At 63.2% G+C, this 23,720-nt stretch overlaps 1 protein-coding gene across 1 annotated transcript in view; it reads left to right on the top strand.

Moving 5' to 3' along the window:
- Htra3 (HtrA serine peptidase 3) overlaps nucleotides 1-20,841 on the top strand; it is a gene marked incomplete in the record, with an annotated part of 24,143 nt that extends 3,302 nt beyond the window's left edge. The window contains 9 exon segments of the mRNA XM_013506746.1: nucleotides 1-151; nucleotides 7,203-7,302; nucleotides 9,378-9,600; nucleotides 9,758-9,952; nucleotides 10,437-10,469; nucleotides 11,881-12,016; nucleotides 18,015-18,063; nucleotides 19,218-19,313; nucleotides 19,834-20,841. Coding sequence (XP_013362200.1) covers nucleotides 1-151; nucleotides 7,203-7,302; nucleotides 9,378-9,600; nucleotides 9,758-9,952; nucleotides 10,437-10,469; nucleotides 11,881-12,016; nucleotides 18,015-18,063; nucleotides 19,218-19,313; nucleotides 19,834-19,999 — 1,149 coding nt within the window.
- Nucleotides 20,842-23,720: the final 2,879 nt, after the last annotated feature.

The following is a 23,720-nucleotide window of genomic DNA, read 5'->3' as shown; positions in this document are numbered from 1 at the left end:
GGCGTGTGCCGCTGCCGCTGGGCCAGCCCGGTGTGTGGCACGGACGGCCGCACCCACGCCAGCGTGTGTGCCCTGCAGGCCGCCAGCCGCCGCGCGCTGCAGCTGTCGGGGACGCCCGTGCGCGTGCTGCAGAAGGGCGCCTGCCCCTCGGGTAAGCAACCCCCGGGGGACAGGGGCTGGGGACACTGAGGCCCCGGGAAGGACCGAGCTGCAGGGGCGCTCTGAAAACGTGCATCCGGCCCTCGGGGCCCCGGGTACAGAAATGAAGGCCCTGGTGGTAAATGTTGACCCTCGGCCAACAAAACGCTGGCGCACTGGCGTCTGGAGTGCCGGCGCCCCAGGCTCCTTGGCTCAGGCTCCCATGAACTCCCGGTGCTCGTCCTCCCGCGGCCAGGACAGGGCTGGACGCTGGCTCTCCTGGCGTCGCCCTGCGTCTCCTGCGCTAGGTGTTCTTGCTTCCCGCGGGTGGCTAGGACTGGTCTCTGGGGGGCCCTTTGGGAGCATCCAGTGGGGTCCCTGGATTGCTGGGCTCCACGGGGAAAGGCTGTGGTACAGAACCTGAGTCCCTGGACAGCCGTGCTGACCAGCGGTGGCTGCTTCTGGCCGTGAACAGGTCTCCACATGTGGGACTCTGGGGGAGAACCCCGCCGGCCCTGTCCTTGTCTGAGGGGCACTTAGGAAGGCAGGGTCTTGGCCAAGGCTGGTGCTGGGCCCCTGCTCAGGGCAACACGCGAGGTGCCTGCAGCCCGCGGCAGCTGGACGGACACTGCCCAGCGGTCTGGAGGGCTCTGCAGGGCCTGGGGGCACCTCGGGGTGCACTGACCACCTGGAGGGCTGGGAACCCCCCAGAGGGGTCTTCCAGGTGCTGTAGGGAAAGGCATTCTCGGTGGTGGAGGTCTTGGAGGCTTTGCTGTGCCTTGTGAGCTGAGCTGGGGCGGCCAGGCTGGTGTGGGGATTTGGGGGACGGACACCCGAGCGGGGCAGACTCAGGACAGTGAGCGGCCGCCGCATCCCGGGGTCAGAGCCTCCCACCTGCGTCTCCGCGTGGGTGCGGTCCTGAGTGGGGTGAGGGGCCTCAGGCCGTGCCTGGGAACCCAGGCAGGACGACATGGTCCTGCCGGCTGGCCCATCCAGCCTGGGGCTTGGCACTGTCTTCTGAGTGGTAGCGGGCCTGGGGCGGCCTGGCACTGGCCCTCAGGTGGCAGACACTACCGGAAGGGGGCTCCGGGCCAGGCATGGCAAGAGGTTGCGGGCGGGTAGTTGTCACAGTCCTTGTGCTTGACTGATGGAAGGCATGACTTCGGGCTCACACACGGGGTCTGAGGAGCAGACACGTGCAGGACGGGCGTCTGGGGGCCCTGAGGTCCCTGTGCACGGGGCGGCCGAGGGAAGCCCTGGTAGAGCAGAGTTGGAGGCATAGGGTCCCCCGAGCGCTTGCCGCCACTGGGGCTCAAGGTTGGAGAGACCTCGGGGAGCCGGGGTCGGGCGGGGTGAGCGGCTCCCTGACCCAGCCTGTTGGCTGTCTGTCCTCGAAGGGCTGCCGCCCACCCCAGGGTACCGGTCACACGTGGACCGTGGGCAGCCCGGCCACTGTCTCCTGTGGCACAAGGACCTCACACTCAGGCCGCCCCGGGGCTGCAGTGTCCTCCCTGTGGAGCACTGGCCCTTTCTCGGACCCCCAGATGCCCGGGCGGGGGTGACACGTGGGGCTGAGGCCACCTGGGCAGGCTGGGGCTTGGCTGGCTTTGGAAGCTGTGCCCTCGGGGGCCCTGGCTGTCTTTGGGGGCACCCCAGACGGGCCTGACGGCCTGTGCAGTGTTCCCGGGCAGCCCGGCCCCCGGGTGCAGTGGAAATCACTGGATGATGTCCCCCTCGTGGTGCGTGAGGTGCCGCTGTGCTGGGTGCTGCTGCACCCCACGTGGAGACCAGCTCCTCCTGCTCCCCCCTGTGCACGGGTCGGGCCTGTCCCCTTCTCAACCTCAGGGAGTGGCCTGGTGCCAGGGACTCGGGGCCTGCAGACCGGGTATCACTGCTAGGGTCACAGCGGGGTCTCCAACCCCAGTCCTTCTCGACCTCCCCCTCTTTTCCCCTTCATCATCACTTCTTACCCAGCAGCCACCGTGGCCCTGACAGCCTGTCCTGCTTGGCACCATCATGACCCCCTCCAGGGCTCCCCACACTTGAGGCCCGGTGCTGCCTCCCAGTGCCATGTCACGCCACCTGTGCATCCTTGAGCTCCGGCCACACTGGGCTCCCTCTGACCCCAGGACCTTTGCACACACTGTGCCACTGTCTGCTTCCCTCCTCCTGCCCCAGCTGAGATGCCCCCCACCCTGGGCTGCCTTCCCTGCCACGGTGCCCAGGTTGGCCCTCACCAGCCTGCTGGCAGAATTTGCATGATTCTTCCTTGGCCTGTTCCCCATCTCTGCATCCAGCCCAGATGCTGAGCCTCATGGGGCCTGGTCCTAAGCCCCCGTGTGTCCTTCATGTTCAGGCCAGGTGGCCTCACGGTGAGGCGGCTGTTAGGGTGACACTGGGTCTGCATGGGGAAGGCTCCCTCCTCCCCCAGCCTGAGCCCGCAGACTTGAAGGCTTTGAGTGTTGAGTCCAGCGCCTGTGGCCGGCCAGGGTGGTTAGGCCCCACGGCGCCACCCGTGTTGTTCATTTAAGAGCCCGGGCTTTGATGTCTGACCTCGGAGCAGGTTCTGAGGCCGCACATGTCCTAGAGCCCCCGACTGCGTGCACAGGATGGAGATGCGGCCGTGCCCCCCCCCGCCTGGGCAGCTGTGGTGCCTGGCACACTTGAGGCCCAGGGCCGCCTCTGCGCAGAGCGGGGCGAGGTGGGCATCCAAGGGCAGCCCAACTGCCGGGCATGGGGGCCGGAGCCCAGTGAGACAGTGTGAGGTCCAGGAGGGCTCGCTCTACCGCCAGCAGAGCCCCCGATGGGGTGTGGTGACAAAGGACGACAGGGAGAAGCCAGACAGGGTAAACCACCTAGAGGGTGGGGCAGAGGAGATCAGGGCGGGCTTCCTGTGGCAGCAGCTGGAGGCCCTGGAGAGGCCGGCCGTGAGGGGCCGGCGTGCGGCTTAGGCGTGCGGGTGCTGGGGAGGAGGGGGCCGCTGTCTGGCGGCCGCTCACAGCAAGGCCGGTGTCCTGGGCCAGGGCACGATGGCCCTCAGAGAGGGGGCGCCAGGGGCAGCTTGGGTCTCAGGACAGCTGGGGTGGTGGCCGTGAGGGTGGACAAGGGTGTGGCCTCCGAGGAGGGCGGGCTTGGGGACAGTGTCAGTGAGAGCGCTGCGGGGGCATGCGTGGGGCGTCGGGTGCATGTGTCACAGGCGTGCAGTGTCGCAGACGCAGCCTCCGCTCTGGCCCAGGACAGGGACAGGGACAGGGCCCTGGCCGTGACCCATGAGGCCTGACCCGGAGGCCAGGCCTCCCTGCGTGGTCTGTCGAGGACGCTGGGGCGGGTGGAGGCTGGAACGAGGTCCCCAAGTCCCATCCTGGCCGCAGCAGACACAGGCCGTGCGTGCCATGCCGGCCATGACCGTGGACCGGGCCGGGCCAGTGAGCAGAGGCAGGGAGACCCATGCTCGGCCCAGGGCCCCACAGCCTCCAGCAGCCGCCCTACGCGGTGCCCAAGTGCCTGGCTCTTCCTCCCCGGCCCCCGTGAGCCCCGTTCCCACTGTGAGCGTTGGCCCCGCTCCGGCTGTGTCTTCCACGGTGGCGGTGCTGCTGTCCGTGACCCCTGGGCCAGGGCCTGCCCGGGGGCGGGAGAGCAGAGGCCCCGATCTGACGCAAGGGACGCCCCTTTCATACCCCGGGGTCACGGGGTCACAGTGACAGAGCGTCGCCCAGTATGGTGATCTCATGAATTCTTGCCGTGGTTCTTCAGGAGGGAATCAGCAGTTACACAGTCTGCGAAGAAACGGCCCAGAGAGGTCAGGGGACCCGCCCCGGGCGCACAGCCAGGCCCCTCCACCCCGACCCAGGCACCGCCTGCCCCACACTGGGGCTTGCCTGGCCTCCGGGAGAGCCGGCCTCGGCCCGACCTGGGCTTGTGTCCAGCCTGGCTTCTCTGCCCATCCCCACATCCACCCCACAGGGCAGGGGCCCTGCCCCCAGCTGCCTTGGGTAGTGTGGAGCCCCGGGCCGGCCAGGCCTCGTGCAGAGCTGCCCAGCCTCCTCCTCCAGGAAGCCGTCCTGCCTGACCAACGAGCTAGGTGACCCTTGGGTCCCGGCATGACACTGGAGTGTCCCGGGGCCAGGGCTGCTCCCTCCACACGCACTCCAGGGTGGAGGTTCGTGTGCACTGTCCCCCATGCCATGCACTGCACTTTATTTTTTTATTTTTATTTTTTTTTGGTACTGGGAATTGAACTCATGACCTTGCGCTTGCCAGGCAAGTGCTTTTGCCACTGAGCTATATCCCCGGCCCTTTGCACAGCACTTTAAAATCATCATCCCATCCCCTGCCAGGGAGCTGTGAGCGAGGGCCCGCTGCCACCCTTGTTGCAGGTAAGGAAATCGAGGGTGCAGCACCTAGGCAACTCGTGAGGCCTTGCAGGGAGGCAGCCCGGGGGCGGGGGGGACTCTCGTCTGAGTAGCCCAGTGTGGGGAGCAGAACCGCAGTTCAGCCCTGTGCTGGAGGGACTGCTGCATACAGTTCTGCAGGCTGAACCCTGCACCGCTCCAAGGGAAGTGGACCATGCTGCTCTTTGTTGTGCAGTGCACAACCCCTGCAGCCGTCCATGGTGGCTCTGCAGTGTCTGGCTTGTTCACGTTCCCACTGTGGGCCTCGCTCTCCCCATCTGCTCCGTGGCAGCCAGTGGCTCCCAGCCAGGGCTGGAGACTGGACTTCTCCCCTCCGCCTGGCCCTGCCCTCCCCAGGGACACGCTGGACACCTGGCCTCGCCGCTCTGCTCTGTGTCAAGTTCTCCTTGACCAACCGCCAGAGCCTTCTGATTCTGCTTTAGTTTGGTTTTGAAACAAAGTACAAAACACAACAGCCACAGCTGAGTCTGTTGACTTCAGAGCCTCGGCCCCACGGTGTGGGGGTGGGGCTCCCCAAACCCAAATAAACACGGTCTGCTTCCCAGCCCCGGCCCGCCCTGACTCACCGCTGACTCATCCGTGTGGGGCCAACTTAAAGGGCCAGGCCTGACTGGGCCTGCGGGGTCCTCGGGCTCCCTGTCCCCTGACCCAGGCCCTGGCCAGGCCTGCTGTCCCCAAGAAGGATGCTGGCCTCCCGGCCTCAGTTCCCCCGGCTGGAAAATGGGCCTCTGGCACTTCTTGGAGTTCTAAGACTGACCCCCTTGGTGCCTGACCTGTGGCTCAACCTTGTGCTGGGCCGGACCCAACCCAGAACCCCGCACAGCCCCCTGCCTGCCCTGTGCTGCTGGGGACAGAGAGCAGACTGTCTTCAGCCCCCCCCCTCAGCTCTTTATTCTCAGCTCTGTCTGTACGTGACCCGCCTATGGCAGAAGCTCGGGAGTCTGAGACAAAGGGAAAACTGCTCTGCCTGCACCCCGCGCCCTAGTGCCTGCCCGTGTGGCTTCCGCGTCCTGCCAGATGTTTTCCGGAGGTCACCGAGTACAGAGCGAGGGTGGTCCGGTCCCCCGGACTCCAGCCACGTGGATGGTCCCAGGGCCTGCTGTGGCTGCGAGGTCCCCTGGGGGCCAGGTGGGCTGGACGGAGGTGCCCTCCTCCCCACTGAAGTCACCGTGAAGCAGCCGGTCCCGCTGAGCAGGACGGGACGTCGTCCTCCGCCTTCTGTCACTGTGGCATTCTCAGCAGCCTTTGGGCTGGACTGAGGGCCCCTGCCCCAGGCCGGGTCAGCATCTCTGCGTTCCCACCTCGCGCCCGGCTCCCCTCTCTCCCCTCCCTGGACGTGCTGTGCTGGCCCCCGCGGCCACTCGCCTGTCCCTCAGCACAGCGGTCCTCTGTGTCTAGCCACCGTGCGGAAGGCAGTCACGGGCGCCGCATGGGGAGGCCAGGCCCGGCCCAGCCTGTCCGTGGAGGAGCGGGACGGGCAGTGGTGGAGGGAGGCCACCCTGGGAAGGTGACGCCCCTGGACTCCTGTCCTCTGTGACCCTCTGGGAGTCTCTGGACACCTGTCCGGGCACAGCACGTGGAGTGAGGGAGGCCAGGTTCCAGATCCTCCAGGCCCCTGGGGGCTGAGAGCCGTCAGTGCGGGTGCGTCTGGGGCAGAGCCCTGCTGGGCAGCGGAAGTAGCTCCCTCCTTCCTGCCAGGGAAGGGGCAGGGGCCTGAGCCCCAGGACTGTGAGACGGGGAGCCGGGGGGATAGGACTGGCACAGTGTGAGGACCCAGGGCCCTCTCTGAGGTTTTGGGAGGCAGGGAAGTCGGGGCGCAGGGAGCCCTGAGCATGGAGTGGCCATCCTGTGGCCTCCAAACCCTGTGCTGGGGTTTCCTCCTCCAGCGTAGACCCCAGGCGCCAGTGCCTCACAGCGTGGACACAGCCACCCAGACGGTGGCCTTTGCTTCAGGCTGGCCGGTGCCCGGAGGCCGGCACGAGGTGACCCCCACAGCCTCCAGTGCTTCCCCTGTGCAGGAGCTTCCATCCGCAAGTCACATGGGCACCCCGTTCCCACAGGCCCGGGAAGGATGCCCAGGCCCGTTTTCCAGAGGCGGTCAAAGCCCAGAGAGGGCAGACGATTTGCCGGAAGCTGCTGACCTGGGGGTGGCCACACCCCACCAAGCCCACGGTGTACAGCGTGTGCTCTCCCGGGCACGAGCAGAACACATGCCAGATGGTGGCACCCAGAGCTCTGGGCACGGCCATGCTGGGGACCCATGCTGTAGGGTTGCGCTGAGGCCAGGAGGAACCTGGCCGCACCAAGGCACCACCCAGCCGGCCTGCAGGGGCTGCGCTGTGGTCAGGGGCGGGGGTTCCACTGGGCCCTGGCAGTGCAGCGTCCACCTTGGGGCTCACCGCCTCCACCAGAGCAGTGAGGAGAGGGCGTTGCTGTCCTGTGGGGCCTGCAAAGGCCCAGGCACGCTGACCTCGGTGCCCTGTGGGTGTGCTGCACGTCCCCAGGCTCGAGTTCTGGCCTCTGAGTCGGCAGCAGGGCGGTAGGACCAGGCCCACTGTGGCCGTCTCCTCAGGGGAAGGAGCCCCCTTCTCGAGGGGTGTGGGGTCTCCGGGGCTTAGCCCCTCACACGCCTGGTTCTTCTGGCCAGCGCAGGTCTCCACCAGGTGAGCAGCCCTCGGTACAAGTTCAACTTCATCGCTGATGTGGTGGAGAAGATCGCACCTGCTGTGGTCCACATCGAGCTCTTCCTGAGGTGCGTGGGGTCCCTGTCTTCCCCGCAGGTCCCCGGCGGCTTCTCAGGGTGTCAGATACCTGCTTCATGTCCCCACGCCCGGGCTGGTCTGAGCCAGAACACACGGGCCCACAGGTCTCGTGGCTCGTGTGAGTCCTGGTCTCTTCCCACCTTGACCGAGACCCCAGAAGTGCAGGCAGGAGGTGTGAGCTGCTCCAGCTGTGGTCTCAGCGCCCTTCTTACCCCAAGGCCCTGGGTGTGGGCCCAGCCAGAAGCAGCGGTGAACAGGCGTCAGATGGGAGGGAGCCTGCTGGTCCTGATTGGGATCAGGAGCCCGGCTGCCTGGCTCCTTTGCTTGACCCCAAGAGGCTGCTGGGTCCAGCTCAGGGCTTCCTTGTTCCTGGGTGTCAGTGCCCCTCGGGACAGAGCCCACGTCTCATACAGGGGGTTCTTCCAGTACCTGCTGCAGCCCAAGGGCACCCACAGCAAAGGAGGGAGCCAGGCTCACTGGGACTCAACCTCTGGGGGGACCCTGGCACCCCAGGGCCCCTCCTGATCCTTGGTTCATGGCTGCATCTCCCATGAACCCCTGGAAGCAGCTGTGTGGTTCCCACTCTCTGGAGGTGGAAGGCGGGGTCTGAAGACCCCCAGGTCCTTGGGGGCCGTGTGGGGTGGACAGGGGGCTCCGGCCCCAGAGCCAAGCGCACCCCGCCACCCTGGTGATCCCTCCCTGCCCTCCCTCAGGCCGTGATCCCCTGAGATGTGTAATTTCCCGAGGAAATTACAACTGGCTGCGTAAGTGGCACATCCCCAGGTTTTGGGTGGCTGGGTCGCTGCAGCCTCTCCCCGGAAGGCCTGGGACACCGGCCCTGAGCCAGCTAATCACAGACTGCTTGGCCGGTGACAATGTCCCTTCTCAGCCTAGAGATGACAATCCAAGGCGGGCGAGGCCAGCCCAGCAAGGAGCCTCTGGGAGTGACCTGACCCAGGTGTGGGTGTGGCGGCCACAGGAACCCCTGGCCGTCTCATACGGCCACAGTGGACAGCACAGGCCTCTGGGATGGAGGCAGCCCTCCGGGACAGATGCTGGGGTCATCGTGCAGGGCGGCTGAGGAGTGATGCCAGCCTGCAGCGCCCCGCTCTGCCCTGTGCCTCCTGCCTGGCCCAGACAAGGGGTTCAGTGTCTCTGGGATCGCTTTTCTCGCCTTTAAAGGGACCGGAGACAGGGACTACATAGTTCCCAGGGCCTCAGCAGCAGAATCACACTGTCTCCCATCTCTAGGGGCAGAAGCGAAGGCTGGGGTGCCAGAAGGGCCAGGCCCTGCGGGGGTTCTGAGGCCAGTCTGTTCCAGGCTTTTCTCAACTCCTAGGGGTGCCTGGCCATCCTTGGGGCTCCCTGGCCTGTAGATGCGCCGTCCCAGCTGTCTCCGGTGACCTGCGCCCTGTGTGTGTGTGTCTGAGCCTCCCTGAGGGGAGGACGCTGCTCCCCACATGTGGGGACCACGAGAACTTCTGCCAAGAGCCCGCTCCCAAATGGGCTGCATGTGCGGCTGAGGGTTAGGCCTTGGGCATGATTCGGGGGACACAGCCCCGGCCCACATTCCTGCACCCAGGGAACTCGTGCCTGGCTCCAAGGGAGAGCTCAGGGTGCCAGCTATTGTCCCTGGTCCTGCCGGATCAGGTGACAGCTCTGTACTTTCCAGAGATCATCCTGTCCCTGCCCCGTGCTGGACACTCCACCCACAGGGTTTTCGTCTCCTGCACGCTGCAGGCCTCTCGGCCCCTTTCCCTACTCATCTCTGCTTAGCAACCTGGAGGCCTTGTGCCTGTGCTCTACCAGGCCTTGGGCTGGGCCCAGCCTGGAGGGCAGAGTCCTGGTTCGCCTGGCTAGGCTTCCCCGTGTCAGTGCCCGCTGTGGGTCAGACAGTGTGACCGTCCTCACGAGCTGGGTCACTGCAGCACATTGCAGTGATGATGTCACCTGTTTATGGCCAGGAAGTGGTCCCCGAGACACCAAGCATGTGTGTCCCTCACCCCCGTACCTGACTCCCCCAACCTGAGGCCTCCCTGAGCGCTGCCCTGCCCGCCCCCTGCAGACACCCCCTGTTCGGCCGCAACGTGCCCCAGTCTAGCGGCTCTGGCTTCATCATGTCGGAGGCCGGTTTGATCGTCACCAACGCCCACGTGGTGTCCAGTAACAAGGCTGTCTCAGGCCGGCAGCAGCTCAAGGTGCAGCTGCAGAACGGAGACTCCTATGAGGCCACCATCAAAGACATCGACAAGAAGTCCGACATCGCCACCATCAAGATCCACCCCAAGGTGAGAGGCACGGCCGGGAAGGGGCAGCTCCCGTCACAGCAGAGAGCCGGAACCGGGCGGGTGACACGCGTGTGATCCCCGGGGCGTTGGCCACGTGGGAGCTTGCTCAGCCAGGACCCTGGGTCCCCTGAGCCTCCTCCGCATCCTCCCTCCTCAGAAGAAGCTCCCGGTGCTGCTGCTGGGCAACTCGGCAGACCTGCGGCCCGGCGAGTTCGTGGTGGCCATCGGCAGCCCCTTTGCCCTGCAGAACACGGTGACCGCAGGCATCGTCAGCAGCGCCCAGCGGGACGGCAAGGAGCTGGGCCTGCGGGACTCGGACATGGACTACATCCAGACGGATGCCATCATCAACGTGAGTCCCGGAGGGGTCAGTGGGCGCCTGCCGTCCATGCCCCAAACCTCCTGGTCGCTCCCTGTCCCCAGACCTGTCTGTTGCCTGACACACCCACTAGCAAGAAAGGTCTGCCCACACGGCTGGCTTCTCCCTGGGTGTGGGTTCTGCCACCACGCCGAGCCTTCGTGGAGCTCAGCCCGGACACCCTTGCGCGACCTTTGTGTCTGCCGTGACCCATGATGCTGGGACTGCCAGTCTCTGGAGGCCTAGATGGCAGGAGCACACTGCCCCGCACTGCATGTGTCCGGCGGGCGCTGCTCAGTGGCAAAGGCGCCAAAGCGTGTGGCTGGGCCGCGTGCCCTTGTAGCTCAGGCTCCGTCCTCACACTGCGCCCCTGCTTTTCTCGCTGTGAGGTGGGGCCGGGCATACCTTCTCCCTGTCGAGAGCCGAGCTGGGGACCTGCAGGGGCCAGGGGCACAGCTGACACCCTGTTTTCTTGCAGTATGGAAACTCTGGAGGACCCCTGGTGAACCTGGTGAGTGTCCCCTAGAGCCAAAGTCTCTCGTTTCTGGGGCGCTGGTCACACGGGCACAGCCTCAAAGGGGGGACAGGCCCCCCAGTACAGCCGTAGAGGCTGCAGGCCCAGCCTTGGGCTGTGGGGGTGCTGCACGTGCTGCCTGGGCTCCTTGGGAGGATGGCGCTGTCAGGAACGAGGACTCCCGTGGGACAGCAGCCCCCAGAGCCTGAAGTGGGCTGGACGGCCGGACAGGCCAGGCTGCCAGGCTCTGGGCCCCTGTGGAGATGGGAGGGCACCCTCCTTCCCTCTGCCACCCTTCCTCAGTCATTATCCCCGCTTTTGGCCCCAAAGCCAGGCTCCTCACCTAGGTGAGGTTTTCCTGGAATAAAGCAGGGAGTTCAGTGAAGTTCGGGTGAAGTCCTCGCCTCAGGAGGGCTTGTCCTGGAGGGGACACATCCAAGAGCTGTGTGGGCAGCGTGACTGGCTCTAGACTGGTGCTGGAGGCCCTTAGGCTGCTGTGGGCAAGGAGGGCTTCCTGGAGGCAGAGGGGTCTCAGCGGGCGTGTGAGGGAGACCAGGGAGCAGGGGTGCCGGGGAGGGTACAGTGAGGGGCCACCGAGGCACAGGCAGGCACTGTCACTGCAGAAGCCAGGCTGGGAGTTGTGGGGTGGCTGGTGGCCCTATCCAGATGGCCCTGGGGCCACCTGTGCAGGGCGAAACTTCATCCTACACCCAGGCAGCCAGGACCAGGGGCCGCTGGGTGTCACCCTGGTGGTGGGGGTGGGGCAACAGGCTGAGGCTGGGCCTAGAGCTGCAGTCTCCTGGGTCCTCTGCTAGCCTGCCTTCCTACCTCAAGAGCCTCGGGGACCAGGAGGACACTGGTGCCTGTCCAAGGCTCCCCCAGTCCATGAGCCCCTTGCTGTAGCCAGGGTGCAGGTTGGGGTGCACACTAGCCTGGGAAGGGCTCTTTCCCGAGTGAGGTCAGGGATGGGCAGCGCTGTGCAGGGTGGTGACGGACAGGGCCGTGAAGGACAGGGTGGGAGTGGGGTGCTGTGGGGCCGCCCTGACCTATTACCTGGCTCCCAGGAGGAAGGCGTACCTGGGGGACTTGCTGTCCCCTCCCTCCCAGCCAGCAGGAGGTGGTTCTGGCTCCAGTGGGCGCTGTTTCTTCGGGGCAGAGAGCTGGGGGTAGGGGGCAGAGCCTCGGGCGCCCTGGAAACTGCCTCCAGGGAGAGCAGGGAGTCCCTAGGGCTCGAGGGTAGCGGGGAGAGGGAGGCTTTCTGAGCAGCGGTGACCCTTTCGGGAAAGTTAGGGCTGCCCAGGAGTCACAGTGAGGGTCAGGGCATCCCTGGCAGAGTGGGCGTGGAAAAGAGAGCTGTGGACACCGTGCCTTGGGTGCCCTGGTGACCATCCCCCATCGTTCTGCCCAGGATGGCGAGGTCATCGGCATCAACACTCTCAAGGTCGCGGCCGGCATCTCCTTCGCCATCCCCTCGGACCGCATCACCCGCTTCCTGTCCGAGTTCCAGGACAAGCACACCAAAGGTGCGAGCTCCCCCGGGGCAGGTAAGGCAGGCTGCGCTGGACGAGGCCCCTCTGCCACCAAGGCCTGTGCCAGGTGCTGTGGGCGCCGTGCTCACCCCGCCGTCCGGACCGTGTCCTGCGGCTGAGGTCTCTGATCGAGGCTCCCACCATCCCAGCTGGGACTCCAGGGCTCTTGTCTGACCTGTTCTTTGGTGGTCAGTCCTGCCCTCTGCCCCACCCACTCACCCATCCACCTAACCCCAGCCTGTCCACCCACCTCATCCGTCTCTGACTATCCATCCATCCATCATCTGTCATCCTTTCAGCCACCCATCTGTCTGTCCATCTTCCCTGCCACCCACCTATGCATCAGTGTTTGCATCCAATCACCTGTCCATCCATCCACTCACCTGCACACCCATCCGTCCATCTGTCCATCCATCCATCCATCCATCCATCCATCCATCCATCCATCTACCTGCCTACCTGTCTATTGGGCCACCTGCCCTTCTACCCATCCCTCCATCCACCCACCCATGCACCTACCCCAGTCCCTTCCCTCCTTTCCTTCCTCCTTCCTTCCACCCACCCCTGCCAGCACCCCTGCTATCAGCCTGTGGCTCTTGCAGACCCCTGTAGGGTGTCCCCTGTGCCAAGATGCCAACCTCTGTCCTCCAGAGGAGCAGAGCCAGCACCCCGATCCTCGGAAGTCACCCTGCTGCTGGCTTCCATCTGCTCACCCCGTCCACACAGGGTGCCAGCACACCCTGTCTGCTCCCACACGACCCCAGCATCCCTTGCCAGCTCTAGAGTGTCTGACCCAGCGAGCGTGCGGACACTTCTGAGCCCTGGCCCTTCCTCCTGGCGGCCCTCACCTCCCTGTTCAGCCCCAGGGCTTCCCCTTCCTGCCGTTCATCTGGGCCACGCCCGGGTCAGCCCCAGCCCCACGCCCGCACCTTCACGCTCCCCCTTGTCTCCTCCAGCCCTCTCACCAGCACTGCACTGACCTTTCGGGGCTTCCTCGTGCCCGCCCCTCCTCCACCACCCACCGCCAAGCACCCGGAGCCCAGGGCAGCCAAGAGCGGCGCTATGAGGACCTGAGGCAGGAAGAGCTGCCCTGGAGGACCCTGAGGGCCGGGGTGAAGACAGCCTGGAGCCAGGCAGCACCTGTCCTTCCTGAGAAGCAGATGGCTCCTCCTCTTGGACAGTGGCCATCTGACCTGAAGCCCTTTTCCTCTTGGCTGCTAGGAAGCTCCTTACTAGACCCAGGCTCTACCTTGCTTCCCTTCTCTGAGAACTGAGTCTGGCCTCAGCCTCTGGGTGCCCGAATCACTAGGGCTATCAGACCGGGGTGACCTTTGCATACAATTGGGGTGCTGGCCTCCTTCCCTGCCCTCCTCTTTCCTCTCCTCTCAGACAAGAGCCCCGGAGTCCTGGGTTGGTCTTGTGTTGGTCTTGTGCTGTCTCTGTCCTTACGACTTCATCCTGGCTCCCTGCCAGAAGCATGTCCCTCCCCAGGGGCAGCAGGGACAGCTAGAGGCCATGGGTCTTAGTTTATAACAGATCTAGAGATTTAAAATCCTCCTGAAGCAGGGGTTTGATTTTGCCTTTTTTTAAAATAAAAATATTAAATGATCCAAACCCAGTTAACCTAAAACTCTTTAAAACATACAACCTATTTATTGAATCACGGAGGTACAAAGGGTGCTTCTTGTCCATTTTCAAAGATCTGCTTCCTGTTGTCTGTCTTTTGTTTTGCTCTTTGTTTATAGCTGGAGTTTCTTGTATGAGAGAAACCATGGGACATTCAAGCTTGCGTGTCTGATTTATTTCACATATGGCCCATCCATTTTCCCACACATGGCTCAAGTTCATCCTTCTTTGGGGCAGAGTAGTACTCCGTGGTGTGTGAAGACCACGTTGTCCCCATCCATTCACCTGTGGATGGACATGTAGGCCGCTGCCACGGCTTAGCTACTGTGAGCTGCACTGCGGTAGACATGGGTGTGCAGTGCCCTTGGCATCTCTCGTCCCCTTCCTCAAGGGAAGGGGTCATGGTCCTGACTCCCATGCCCAGGTATGGGCAGCCACAGCCCTGGGGGGACCAGAGCCATGGGAGAAGGGACACCAGAAGTGCCCACCGTGATGGGCACATGCTGACTGCAGTTGACTGGAAAGGTGGGGGAGAGTCTCGGTGAGGGGCCCTCAGAGACGCCGGGAGCCGGGGCGGGGGCGTTTACGGAAAGTAGTGTGGACGGGGGCCCAGGGGCTGAGGGATGGGCCAGGGACGGGTCCCGCGCAGACGGGCTTCACCCGGCCATCCTTGGGCCTTACAACAAGCTGTGGGCCATCAGTGACATTTCCTCCCTGCCACGCTAGTCCCCAAATGCTCCCGGCTCACCCGGGCCTTTTCCCTGATCCCCTTCCCCCTGCACCCTGTTACTGGGTTGGTTTTTGTTCCCAGTACTGAGACTTAAACCCAGTACCTTCACCCTGAGCTACCTTCTGGACCCCTTTTATTTTGAGACAGGGTCTCCTTAAATTGTCCAGGCTGGGCTTGAATTTGGGATCCTCCTCCCTCAGTCTCCCTGGGTGCTAGGACTATAGGTGTGCGTTGCCACACCCAGCTCTGCTGCTATCTGAGGATTATTGGTGAAGCTTGTGTTTCACACTGAGACGGTGACTCTTGGGGGCCACCTAACCTCCCGCCCCATCTCCTTCCCTTGGTTTCTTTCCAGCTCAGTGAGCTGAATGTGCCTGGGTTTGATGATTCTTCAGTAAAAGCACAGGGAGAAGGGCTGGGGTTAAGATGCCGCCTGCCGTGGGCAGTGGCGTCCCCTACCCAGGACACCCTTGGCCACAGAGGTGGCCCCAGGCTGCACTTCAGGGAAGGCGCCTATTACCTGGGGACAGGCCCTGCTGGCCGCGGGCGCAGGAATTGCAGCCTGAGCTGTGCCGGGCTGACCAGACCCCAGGGTCCGGGAGGGGGCGGCCTGTCCCCCGCTCTCGCCGTCTGAGTCCCCCGTGCCCACGCCATGTGCCCTTTGTCTCCTCTCCTGAAGCATCTGCTTAGATATTTTGTCACTAGAACGTTGGAGGTTGCTTGTGTTCTTATTGGTAAGTTGTGGGACTTCCTAGATAGAATTCTTTTAGGACAAATGGACCGCAAACACTTTCTGACCTGTGTTTTGTCCAGTCCAGCACTCTGGAAGGCTGAGGCGGGAGGATTACCAGTTTGAGCCCAGCCTGGGCAACTTAATGACTCAGTGAGACCCTGTCTCTACAGAAAACATGTATAAAAGGTCTGGGGATATAGTTCATTGTGAAGCCCCTGGCTTCCGTCCTCAGTACGCAGCAGGGCAGGGGGTGTTTTGAAAAAGCCGAAGCTCTGTGAAAATGTTTTTTTCTTTTTCTTTTTGGTGGTACTGCGGATGGAACCCAGGGCCTCAGGCAAGCTAGTCAGGCACTTTCCCTCCCAGCCACACCCCAGCTGAGGCGGTCGGGCACATTTATGAAGTGTAGGTTTCTGGTGAGAGTAGTGTCTCAGTGATCTTTGCAGATCCAAGGTCAGAAAGATTTTCTCCTGCAAGTTTTGCTCTTCAGGGCCCATGCTTAGGACTGCGATGCTTGTGCAGTTTTTTAAACAGTGCAAAGTGTCCATCAAAGGTTTGTGCTTCGCGTCTTTGCCTTGGAGACCCAGCTGCTCTGGCATGCTGGCTGAGCGGAGGCCCTTCCTCCAGTGCCTTTGCAGCTTTCTCAGAAGACAGAAGGACTGCGTGCTTCCCTTGTCTGTCTCGGAGCCCTTTCCACGGCCTCAGCTGCTGCAGCCGTGTGAGGGTCTTTCCCATTTCATTTCATTGCTTCCTTTCGTTTCATTTTGTGTTTTGAGACAGGATCTCCCCATGTAGTCCAGGCTGGCCTTGAACTCACTGTGTAACCCAAGCTGGTCTCAAACTCAAGATGATCCTCCTGCCTCAGCCTCCTAGGATGCTGGAATTACAAGTGTGGGCCACTGTGTCTTACTTATAATCTGTTATATACAGGCTAATTTCTGATGGTTGACATGAGACTGTATAAATAAAATCAGTCTTTGTGTGTGAATCACACGATGTCCTGCAGATTTGATAGCTCACTGGCTCTAGTAGCTCTTGTAGATTCACTTCAACTCTCCCCTCTTTGATGCTAATCAGAATGACTTTTTTTTTTCTTGCCTGGCTGGAATTTCTAGAAAATGTGAAATGCAAGTGGTGAAAGCAGACATCCTCATCCAGTAGCCAAGCTTAGAGAGAAAAGAATCGGTCTTTCTCCCTTTAAGCACCACGTTAAGATCTTTTTGGGGGGTGGGGGTTGAGACAGGGCCTCATTATGTAGTTCACGCTGCCCCTGAACTCACTATGTAGCCCAGGCTGGCCTCAAACTCAAGGTAATCCTCCTGCCTCAGCCTCCTGAGTGTGGATTACAGGTGTGCACCACCATGCCCAGCTACCACGTTAGGTTTTAATAGACGCCTTGTACCCAGGATAACGCTTCCTGGATATGACAGCCCCCTATGGTGGGTTGAAGGTGCCCCTGCTGTGTCTCGCTTTGGCTGAGAACAGAGGTGAGCTCCCGTCTGAGCCTCCTGTGTGCTTTTGCACTGATCCAAAGCTGGTGCACTGGCCCTGCTGAGTTTTGAGTGCTGAATCCCCTTTGCATTTGTGGGAAATCTCGCCTGGTCATGTCATGCTGTCCTTTTTAGATGTTGTGGGGTATGATTGCTGAAAGCGTTTAAAGCCATTTCTGTCTGTCTTCCAGATGGATGTAGGGCTGGTGTTCTCTTGTGGCTGGGCGTGGGGGTCGGGAGATGAGCGGTCTGTCCGTCCCTGTCCCTGGGGGAGTCTGTAGGCCCCGAGCCGCCTCTTCCCCAGTGAGCTGGTCCCATTCCAGTGACACAGGGTGGCCTGACCCTGTCTGCGGGCGGATTTTTAGGCACGGATTGGTCGTCTTTAATGGAAGGAAGGCTGTTCAGGTCGCTTGTTTCTTCCCAAGTGAGCTTTAGCGTTTAGAATCGCAGAGCTGCGTCCAGTGTGTGAGGGATTCATACGTTGGGGTCAGTTGTTCTGGTGCTGCCTGGTGACCAACTCTGGCCAAGGGGTGTCCCGCGACGCACCCTGATTCTTCTTGGGTCCTCTCTCTCCTCCTTGTGATCACACTGGCTAAAGATTTACCAGTTTTATTGATCTTGAAGAATCTATTTTTGGTCTTCAATTATTTTCTCTGTTGGGACTGGGGATTTAGCTCAGCGGCACAGCGCCTGGCAAGTGCAAGGTTGTGAGTTCAATTCCCCGTACGGGAAAAAAAAAAATTTCTCTGTTGTCTTTCTGCTTCCTCCATTTACTGCTTATCATCCTGGTCTCCTGTCTCCTGCCCCTCCGGGCTTCCTTCGGGTTCTTTCTCTAGTTTGTAAGACAAGAGCCGAGGTGTGAGGCCTTTTCTAACCGGTACGCTATTACTTTCCCAGACATCTTCGTCTTACTGCTTCATTCCACTGTGGTCAGAAAACTTTTGTGAGATGAAACCTTCATGTGTTGAGTCTCACGTTATGGTGCAGTCCCCGTCAGTGTGACTTAGACGTCAGTGTCCGAGTCACCTGCCAAGGCTCTGGGGTGGAGGGCAGAGGGGCCCACACACTGTGCTCGAGGCGTTACCCGGTCACAGTATGTTTGTAGGGAGGGCACGGGGCTGATTCTGTTCGGAGCAAGGACATCTAAGGGAGCAGCAACATGGAGTGGAGGGGGAGCCCTGCCGGCCTGGGGATGGCGTGGGCTGGAGGTGCAGATTCCGGGGCAGAGGGGTTGTGGGGAAGGGAGCTCCCGGTAGCAGAGCCGGACAGGGCCCAGACAGCCCTAGCTGTGCGGAGCAGGCCCATGGGGCGCTGGGCGGCTGAGCAGGACGCTTCCTGCTGTTCCTGGCCCTGCGGGGCACTGTCTCTCCGCCGGTCCCCAGGGGCGGGCAGCTTTCTTCACGGCAGCCTTGACCCAGCCGTGCTGTCTCCTTCCAGACTGGAAGAAGCGCTTCATCGGCATCCGCATGCGGACCATCACGCCCAGGTGAGCCGCGGGCCGCCCCGCCACTCAGCCCCACGTGGTTTGCTTCTGTCCTGCCCGCTGTGCCCGACCTGTGCCTGGCTGGGCCCTCTGCGCGGACGCCGGGGCTGCTCTGCCCTCTTGCCCCTCCTCCAGGGCCCCTCCTGGACCCGTGTCCTGGGGTCACCACGACACATCACCACGACGTGGTGGCTTTAAAGCCCCAAAGGCAGTCTCTCACAGCCGTGGGGCTACGAGGCTGAGACCGGGGAGTCAGCGGGGCGTCCTGCTGCCTCTTCCGCCCTGCTGTCCCCTGGCATCCTCTGCTTATGTTCACGTCGCTCTGGCCCCTGCCTCTGCCCCCACGTGGCTGCCTCCTCTCTGCGTGTCTGCGTCCAAGTCTCCCTCCTCTTCCTCTCACACAAACACCACGCACGATTCACAGCCACCCTGAGTCCTTGAGGATTTCACCTCCAGGTCCCTCACTCGTTACACCGCAAAGCTCCTGTTCCAAGCACGGTCATGCTCTGGGCTTCCGGTGTGCGTGAACGTGGAGGGACACTGCCACTCTGCCCGCCTGGGACACTCGGGGAGGGAGCTGCCCCTCTGCATGGCTCTGGTCCCACTGTGTGGGAATTGTCTGTCTGGGGGACACCCCCCTGCCCCGCCCTGCCCTTCCTACTTGGCACTGAGCTGTCGGGGTGAGCAGGGCATCCGGCCGGTCCTCCGATTGGCTCTGTCAGGACAAATACACAGCAGCGGTGTGGAGTGAGCAAACGGGACGAAGGAGAGAAGGGGAAGGATGGGCAGGGACACCAACCAAGTCCCAGGGCTCCGTGACTGACCCCCTGTCCATGTGTCCACTCCTCCCTCCCTCCCTCTGTCCATTTATCCTCCATCCCTCCCACCAGCCCTCCACCCGTCCATTCATCGTCCGCCTATCCTCCTTCCCCCATCCAGCCACGCTCCCTGCCCCACTATAACCGCCCATGGACACCGGGTTTCTCCTGAGGCGCCCACTCAGGCCTGAGGGGCACAGAGCCTTGGTGAGGGGCAGGGCAGTGGGAGCCTGGGGAGGCCGCTCCTCTGGCCTGGGCAGTGGTGGGCAGGGGCAGCTTCATACCCAGGAGCTGGTGTGGGGGCTCAGGGGAGGCCACACGGCCGCTCTTCCTTTCCAGCCTGGTGGAAGAGCTGAAGGCCAGCAACCCGGACTTCCCCGCGGTCAGCAGTGGCATTTACGTGCAGGAGGTCTTCCCCAACTCCCCTTCCCAGAGGTAGGCTCTGCTGGCCGGGCGGCGCGGCCGAGGGGAGGGGAGCTGACAGCCTGGCGGGTGGCGCGGGTGCCAAGGGCCGGCGCTGGGCCTCCCCCTGAGCTCTCGGGCCTTGAGCCTCCTGAAAGCTGTGAGGAAGAGAGCTGGACACGCTTCGCCCTCAGCCAAGGGGTGCTGGCCGGCTTCACAGCCCCCAGAGCACCAGCTGTGCCGGCCTGGGCCTGAGTGGCGCTTCCTTTGGGAAGGGAGGCTGAAGAGTCCCCGCCTGGGCTAAGAACCACCTCAGACCTTACCATCCCCAGCCAGGAAGCAACCTCATCCCCTCCCGGGGAATGAGAAGGCTCTTCCTACCGTCTCCACCGAGACTCCAAGGTCAGATGAGAGGAAGCCTTGCTCCTCTGAAACATCCATTGCTAAGGGATGTTCGTTGGTCACTGCAACCTCGTTATTTGCCTCCATACGTGTGTCTGGGCTTGGCCCGGCCTCCTGAGGCCGTGCACTGACTGTGTCTCTCCACTGGCAGAGGCGGCATCCAAGATGGCGACATCATCGTCAAGGTCAATGGGCGCCCGCTGGCGGACTCGAGCGAGCTGCAGGAGGCCATCCTGACCGAGTCGCCACTGCTGTTGGAGGTGCGGCGGGGCAACGATGACCTCCTGTTCAGCATCGCTCCCGAGGTCGTCCTGTGAGGCTCCGCCTCCCTCCAGCACCAGGCGCCAGAGCCAGAGCCGCAGGTGGCAGGTGGAGTGAAACCTCCCCAGGATCAGGACGAAGGACCGTGTGGTCCTCAGTGGGGCCAGCAGCCTCCTCCCCGTGTCCAGGAGCTGAGCCCGAGGCGGGGTCTGAATCTCAGCCTCAGTCCCAAATCCCAGGCAGCAAGGGAAGCCTGATGTCCCCAAGCACAGGTGCTCCTGAAGGTTCTCGGGGACCTAGAAGACTCCTGCAGCTCCCTGGAGCCCGCCCTGTCCCCAGCGCCCTGTCCGGCCGCCAGCCTCTCCTTCAGCTCCCTGCTCCCCATGAACATCGTTGCTCTGAGCCCACGCTGGCTTCCCCTGCTGCAGCAAACGGCAGGTGGACCCACACAGCGTATGACAGGGGCTGCCGCCCCGCCACCCAGAGTCCTCGTGGGCAGGTGCACAGCTGGCCCCCTAGAGGAGTCCGGTCTGACGGCCTGGTCTAGGTGCCCAGTGAACGTCCCCGCTGCAGAGCCACGCCGTGCACTGGCCTTGGGGTGCACCCTCGCAGGGCACAGAAAGTGACAGGCACACCACCTGGCGGCCTGGAGGAGCCGTCCCTCCAAGGTGACCACGGGGCAGCAGGACAGAGCTGGGACCGCTGGGTGTGAGGACTGAGCCGGCTTCGCCTCCCCACGTAGTCCAGGGTGCAGCCGATGGCCACCCAGAGCCAACGGGCTCTTCCCAGGACCTGGTGCGCTACTCAAGGTGTGCTTGTGAGCTTTGCTGTCCGTGGACCCCGCCGTGGCTGTACTGTATGTTTTCTACTGTATGAATTAAAGTTTACAAGCGCATGGTGCCCGGCTCTGGGGCGTTTGGGTGGACCGTGCCCCACTGGCTGGTTTTCCTCGGGGGCCCCATCTGGTATATTGTGGGGGACTCGAGCCGAGAGGTGGCGGTGCCTCTGCGGGTTTCCATGACAACGAAGCATCGTGCACACGCCGGTACCAGCCCGCCCGGTGCTGCAAGGGTGGCTTCGCTGGGTCACTGGGGACAAGTCTCAGCTCCGGGTTTACTTCCAGCTCCGAGGTCTTGAGTCTGGGCATCCCTCGGCCTGCTCTGGCTGTCCCTGTACCTGTGCTGTGGCCCCTGGCTGCCCTAGGAGCCCAGGCCTCAGCGCTCACCCTCCGTCCCTCATTGCAGCCTGCCCCACGCTGGGGAAGCTGAGGCAGAAAGGTGAAAACAGCAGGCTTCCCAGGACACAGGCTGGGGAGGCTGGAAGCGGGACACCAAGTCATAAACTCGGCCGCTGGGAAGGAAGGACGTCAGGGCCTCGATCCCTTCTCATGCCCTGGGCCACTGAGTCCAGGCGCTGGTGGCCCTGGGTGTGGTTGGCTGTGGGCACCTGGTCCGAAGGCAGCGGGGCCCTTGGCCAGAAAGGAATGGAAGAGTTGCAGGCAGCTTCTTGACGAGGATGCTCTGGGAGTGGGCTCTCCGATTCCAGGCTTGAAACTTGCAGGCTCACGGTCAAGGGGCCGGGCACAAGGGTGCTGGCAGCACGCTGCCCCACCCTGTGCCACACCAGGTCTCGCTCTCCCCTGGGCTGCCTGCCTAGCCTCTGTCCTGACCTGGCCTCCGGCAGTGCACCTCCCCATTCCAGGGCACCTGCTGCCAGCTGTGCACCTTGCCTCCGGCCCTAGCCTCCCACCTCAGGCCGGGACGAACTCTGACAGGCCCTGCCAACCCGGACCCCAATTTGGATCTGTGCCTGTGCCCAGAGTCTGCCTGCCAACTCCAGCGCTGCCCTGCTCCCCTACCCGTGCGCACGGCAGCCCCCAGAGCCAGCCCTCGCGCCTCTGTCTCGGCCCGGCTGACCGTAGGAGCCTTCAGGACTGGGGACACTGGAAGTGCCGATGGAGAAGCAGGGACCCGGCAGAGGGTGCAGAGGGCCGGGCCTCATCGGGTACCAGAGGGATGAGTGCCCAGGGGAGGGGACTTCAGAGCCAGGGCCCCTGGGCAGGAGCAGGCCTGGGTCTTCCTGTCTGCACAGCCCCTGCTCTACGGCAGCAGAAGCCCCCTCCTGCCTCGATGCCGTACCCATGCGGGGCAGGATCGACGCCCTGGCTGGGTCCTATTTCCTGACCTCCTGTGCCCTCCAAGAGCACCTGAGGGACAGGAGGACCCACTCACCCGCAGCCTGGCTGTGTCCGGTAAGCTCCTGATCCCGTCTCGCCCTCCACAAGTACCAGCACCAAGTCCCCTGAAACCTCCCGGCCCCCCCCCTCACACCCCAGATTCAGTGCAGAGCTCTGAGTCCTCACACCGAGTTCAAGCACCCTTACTCACCCTGCTCTCCAGCCTCAGCTTCTCCAGCCGTACAATGGGGCGGACACTGTCTCCTTGGCAGTTCGGCCTCGCGGGGAGATGCCAGTGTGTGGGCGCCCGCTGAAAGGCACAGGGGCTGCCTGGCCTCGGTCTGACTCCAGAAGGGCCCCCAAGTGTCCCCTCTGGGGCTCCCCCCACCTCACGTGGCCCATGTGTGCACTAGGCTGATACCTGTGACCCGGCTGACTGCGCGGAGGGAGGCCGTGCCGGCCCACGTCCAGCCCGCGGTGGTGGCACTGGTCTGTGCCTGCGCTGTGCACCGCCCGAGCTCCCCGCCCCTAGGCCTGGCGGCTGTGCTGGGGGAGCAGCTGCTCCTCAGCAGCAGTCGGAGAAAAACAACCTTTCCACAGCCCACAGCGGCTGCCAGAGCTTGTGCAACCTCCAGGGCCCGCACGGCCCTGCCCTCCTGGGCTCTGGGCTCCCCGAGGCGGCACAGCGGGTGTCCACAGGCCACCTGTCCCGGTCCAGGGACGCCTCGGGAGTCCTGCAAGACCCCGCATTCCATTGCCCCCTGCGACACAGCAACGGAGGCCCGAGAGGGAGGGCTCGTCCGCATCCCACAGGAGGCTCGGGCTAAAGGACCAGGCCTCGGAGAGGGGCGGCTCAGCACCAGCGCTGACCTGTGGCCCGGTGTCCTCCTCCGAGTCCACCCTGCCACACTATGACCGCCAGGTTCTGGGACAGTTCCAGGGGAGGGAGCGGGAGGCGGGGCTGCTCCCGGCCTCGAGTGGCACCCTGAGCTCGGCGACTCAAAGGCGGCAGCAGCTCCACAGGGCGCAGCCCCTACCGTGCCTGTCCGCCTTCCTCCGCTCCGTTGCGCTCGGTGGGATGAAGGTGAGGAGGACGTGTGGGTCCTTGGCCACCTCTGAAGTCAGGGTGTCTTTGGTCCATTCCTGGACTCTTCTCCACGGCTCTGTGCCCTGGACCTGACACAAGACCGAGGGAGGGGGGGACCACCCATGTGTCCCATCCCAACTCTGCCAAGCTGAGCGATCCCCCTGCGCCTCAGTTTCCCCAGGTATAACACAGTGCCTTTAAAATGTACGCTGGTCTGCTTTCCATGGCTGGGAACACATGCATCCAGGAGGTTACGCAGCTCACTTTGGGAGGCTGGAAGTTCAAGGTCAGGTGGCCCACAGATTTGATCTCGGGGAGGTGGAGGGCGCCATGGCGGGGCCTATGCAGGAGGCAGGCAGGGAGCGTGTGGCCGGGCAGGAAGCCAAGGTGGGTAGGACATGGCCTGCTCCTCCATGATGACTGTCATAAGCACTGGCCGGGCTCCCCTAGGGCTGCAGGGTCCCTTCTCACACACAGACCCAGTGATCCAACACGCTCCCACCCTGGGTACCCT

Source organism: Chinchilla lanigera, unplaced genomic scaffold (assembly GCF_000276665.1).
Source record: "Chinchilla lanigera isolate Chin_1 unplaced genomic scaffold, ChiLan1.0 scaffold00113, whole genome shotgun sequence".
NCBI classification, from domain to species: Eukaryota; Metazoa; Chordata; class Mammalia; order Rodentia; family Chinchillidae; genus Chinchilla; species Chinchilla lanigera.
Note: the sequence above shows the minus strand (reverse complement) of the source record. Positions and strands in the feature narration are given on the sequence as shown.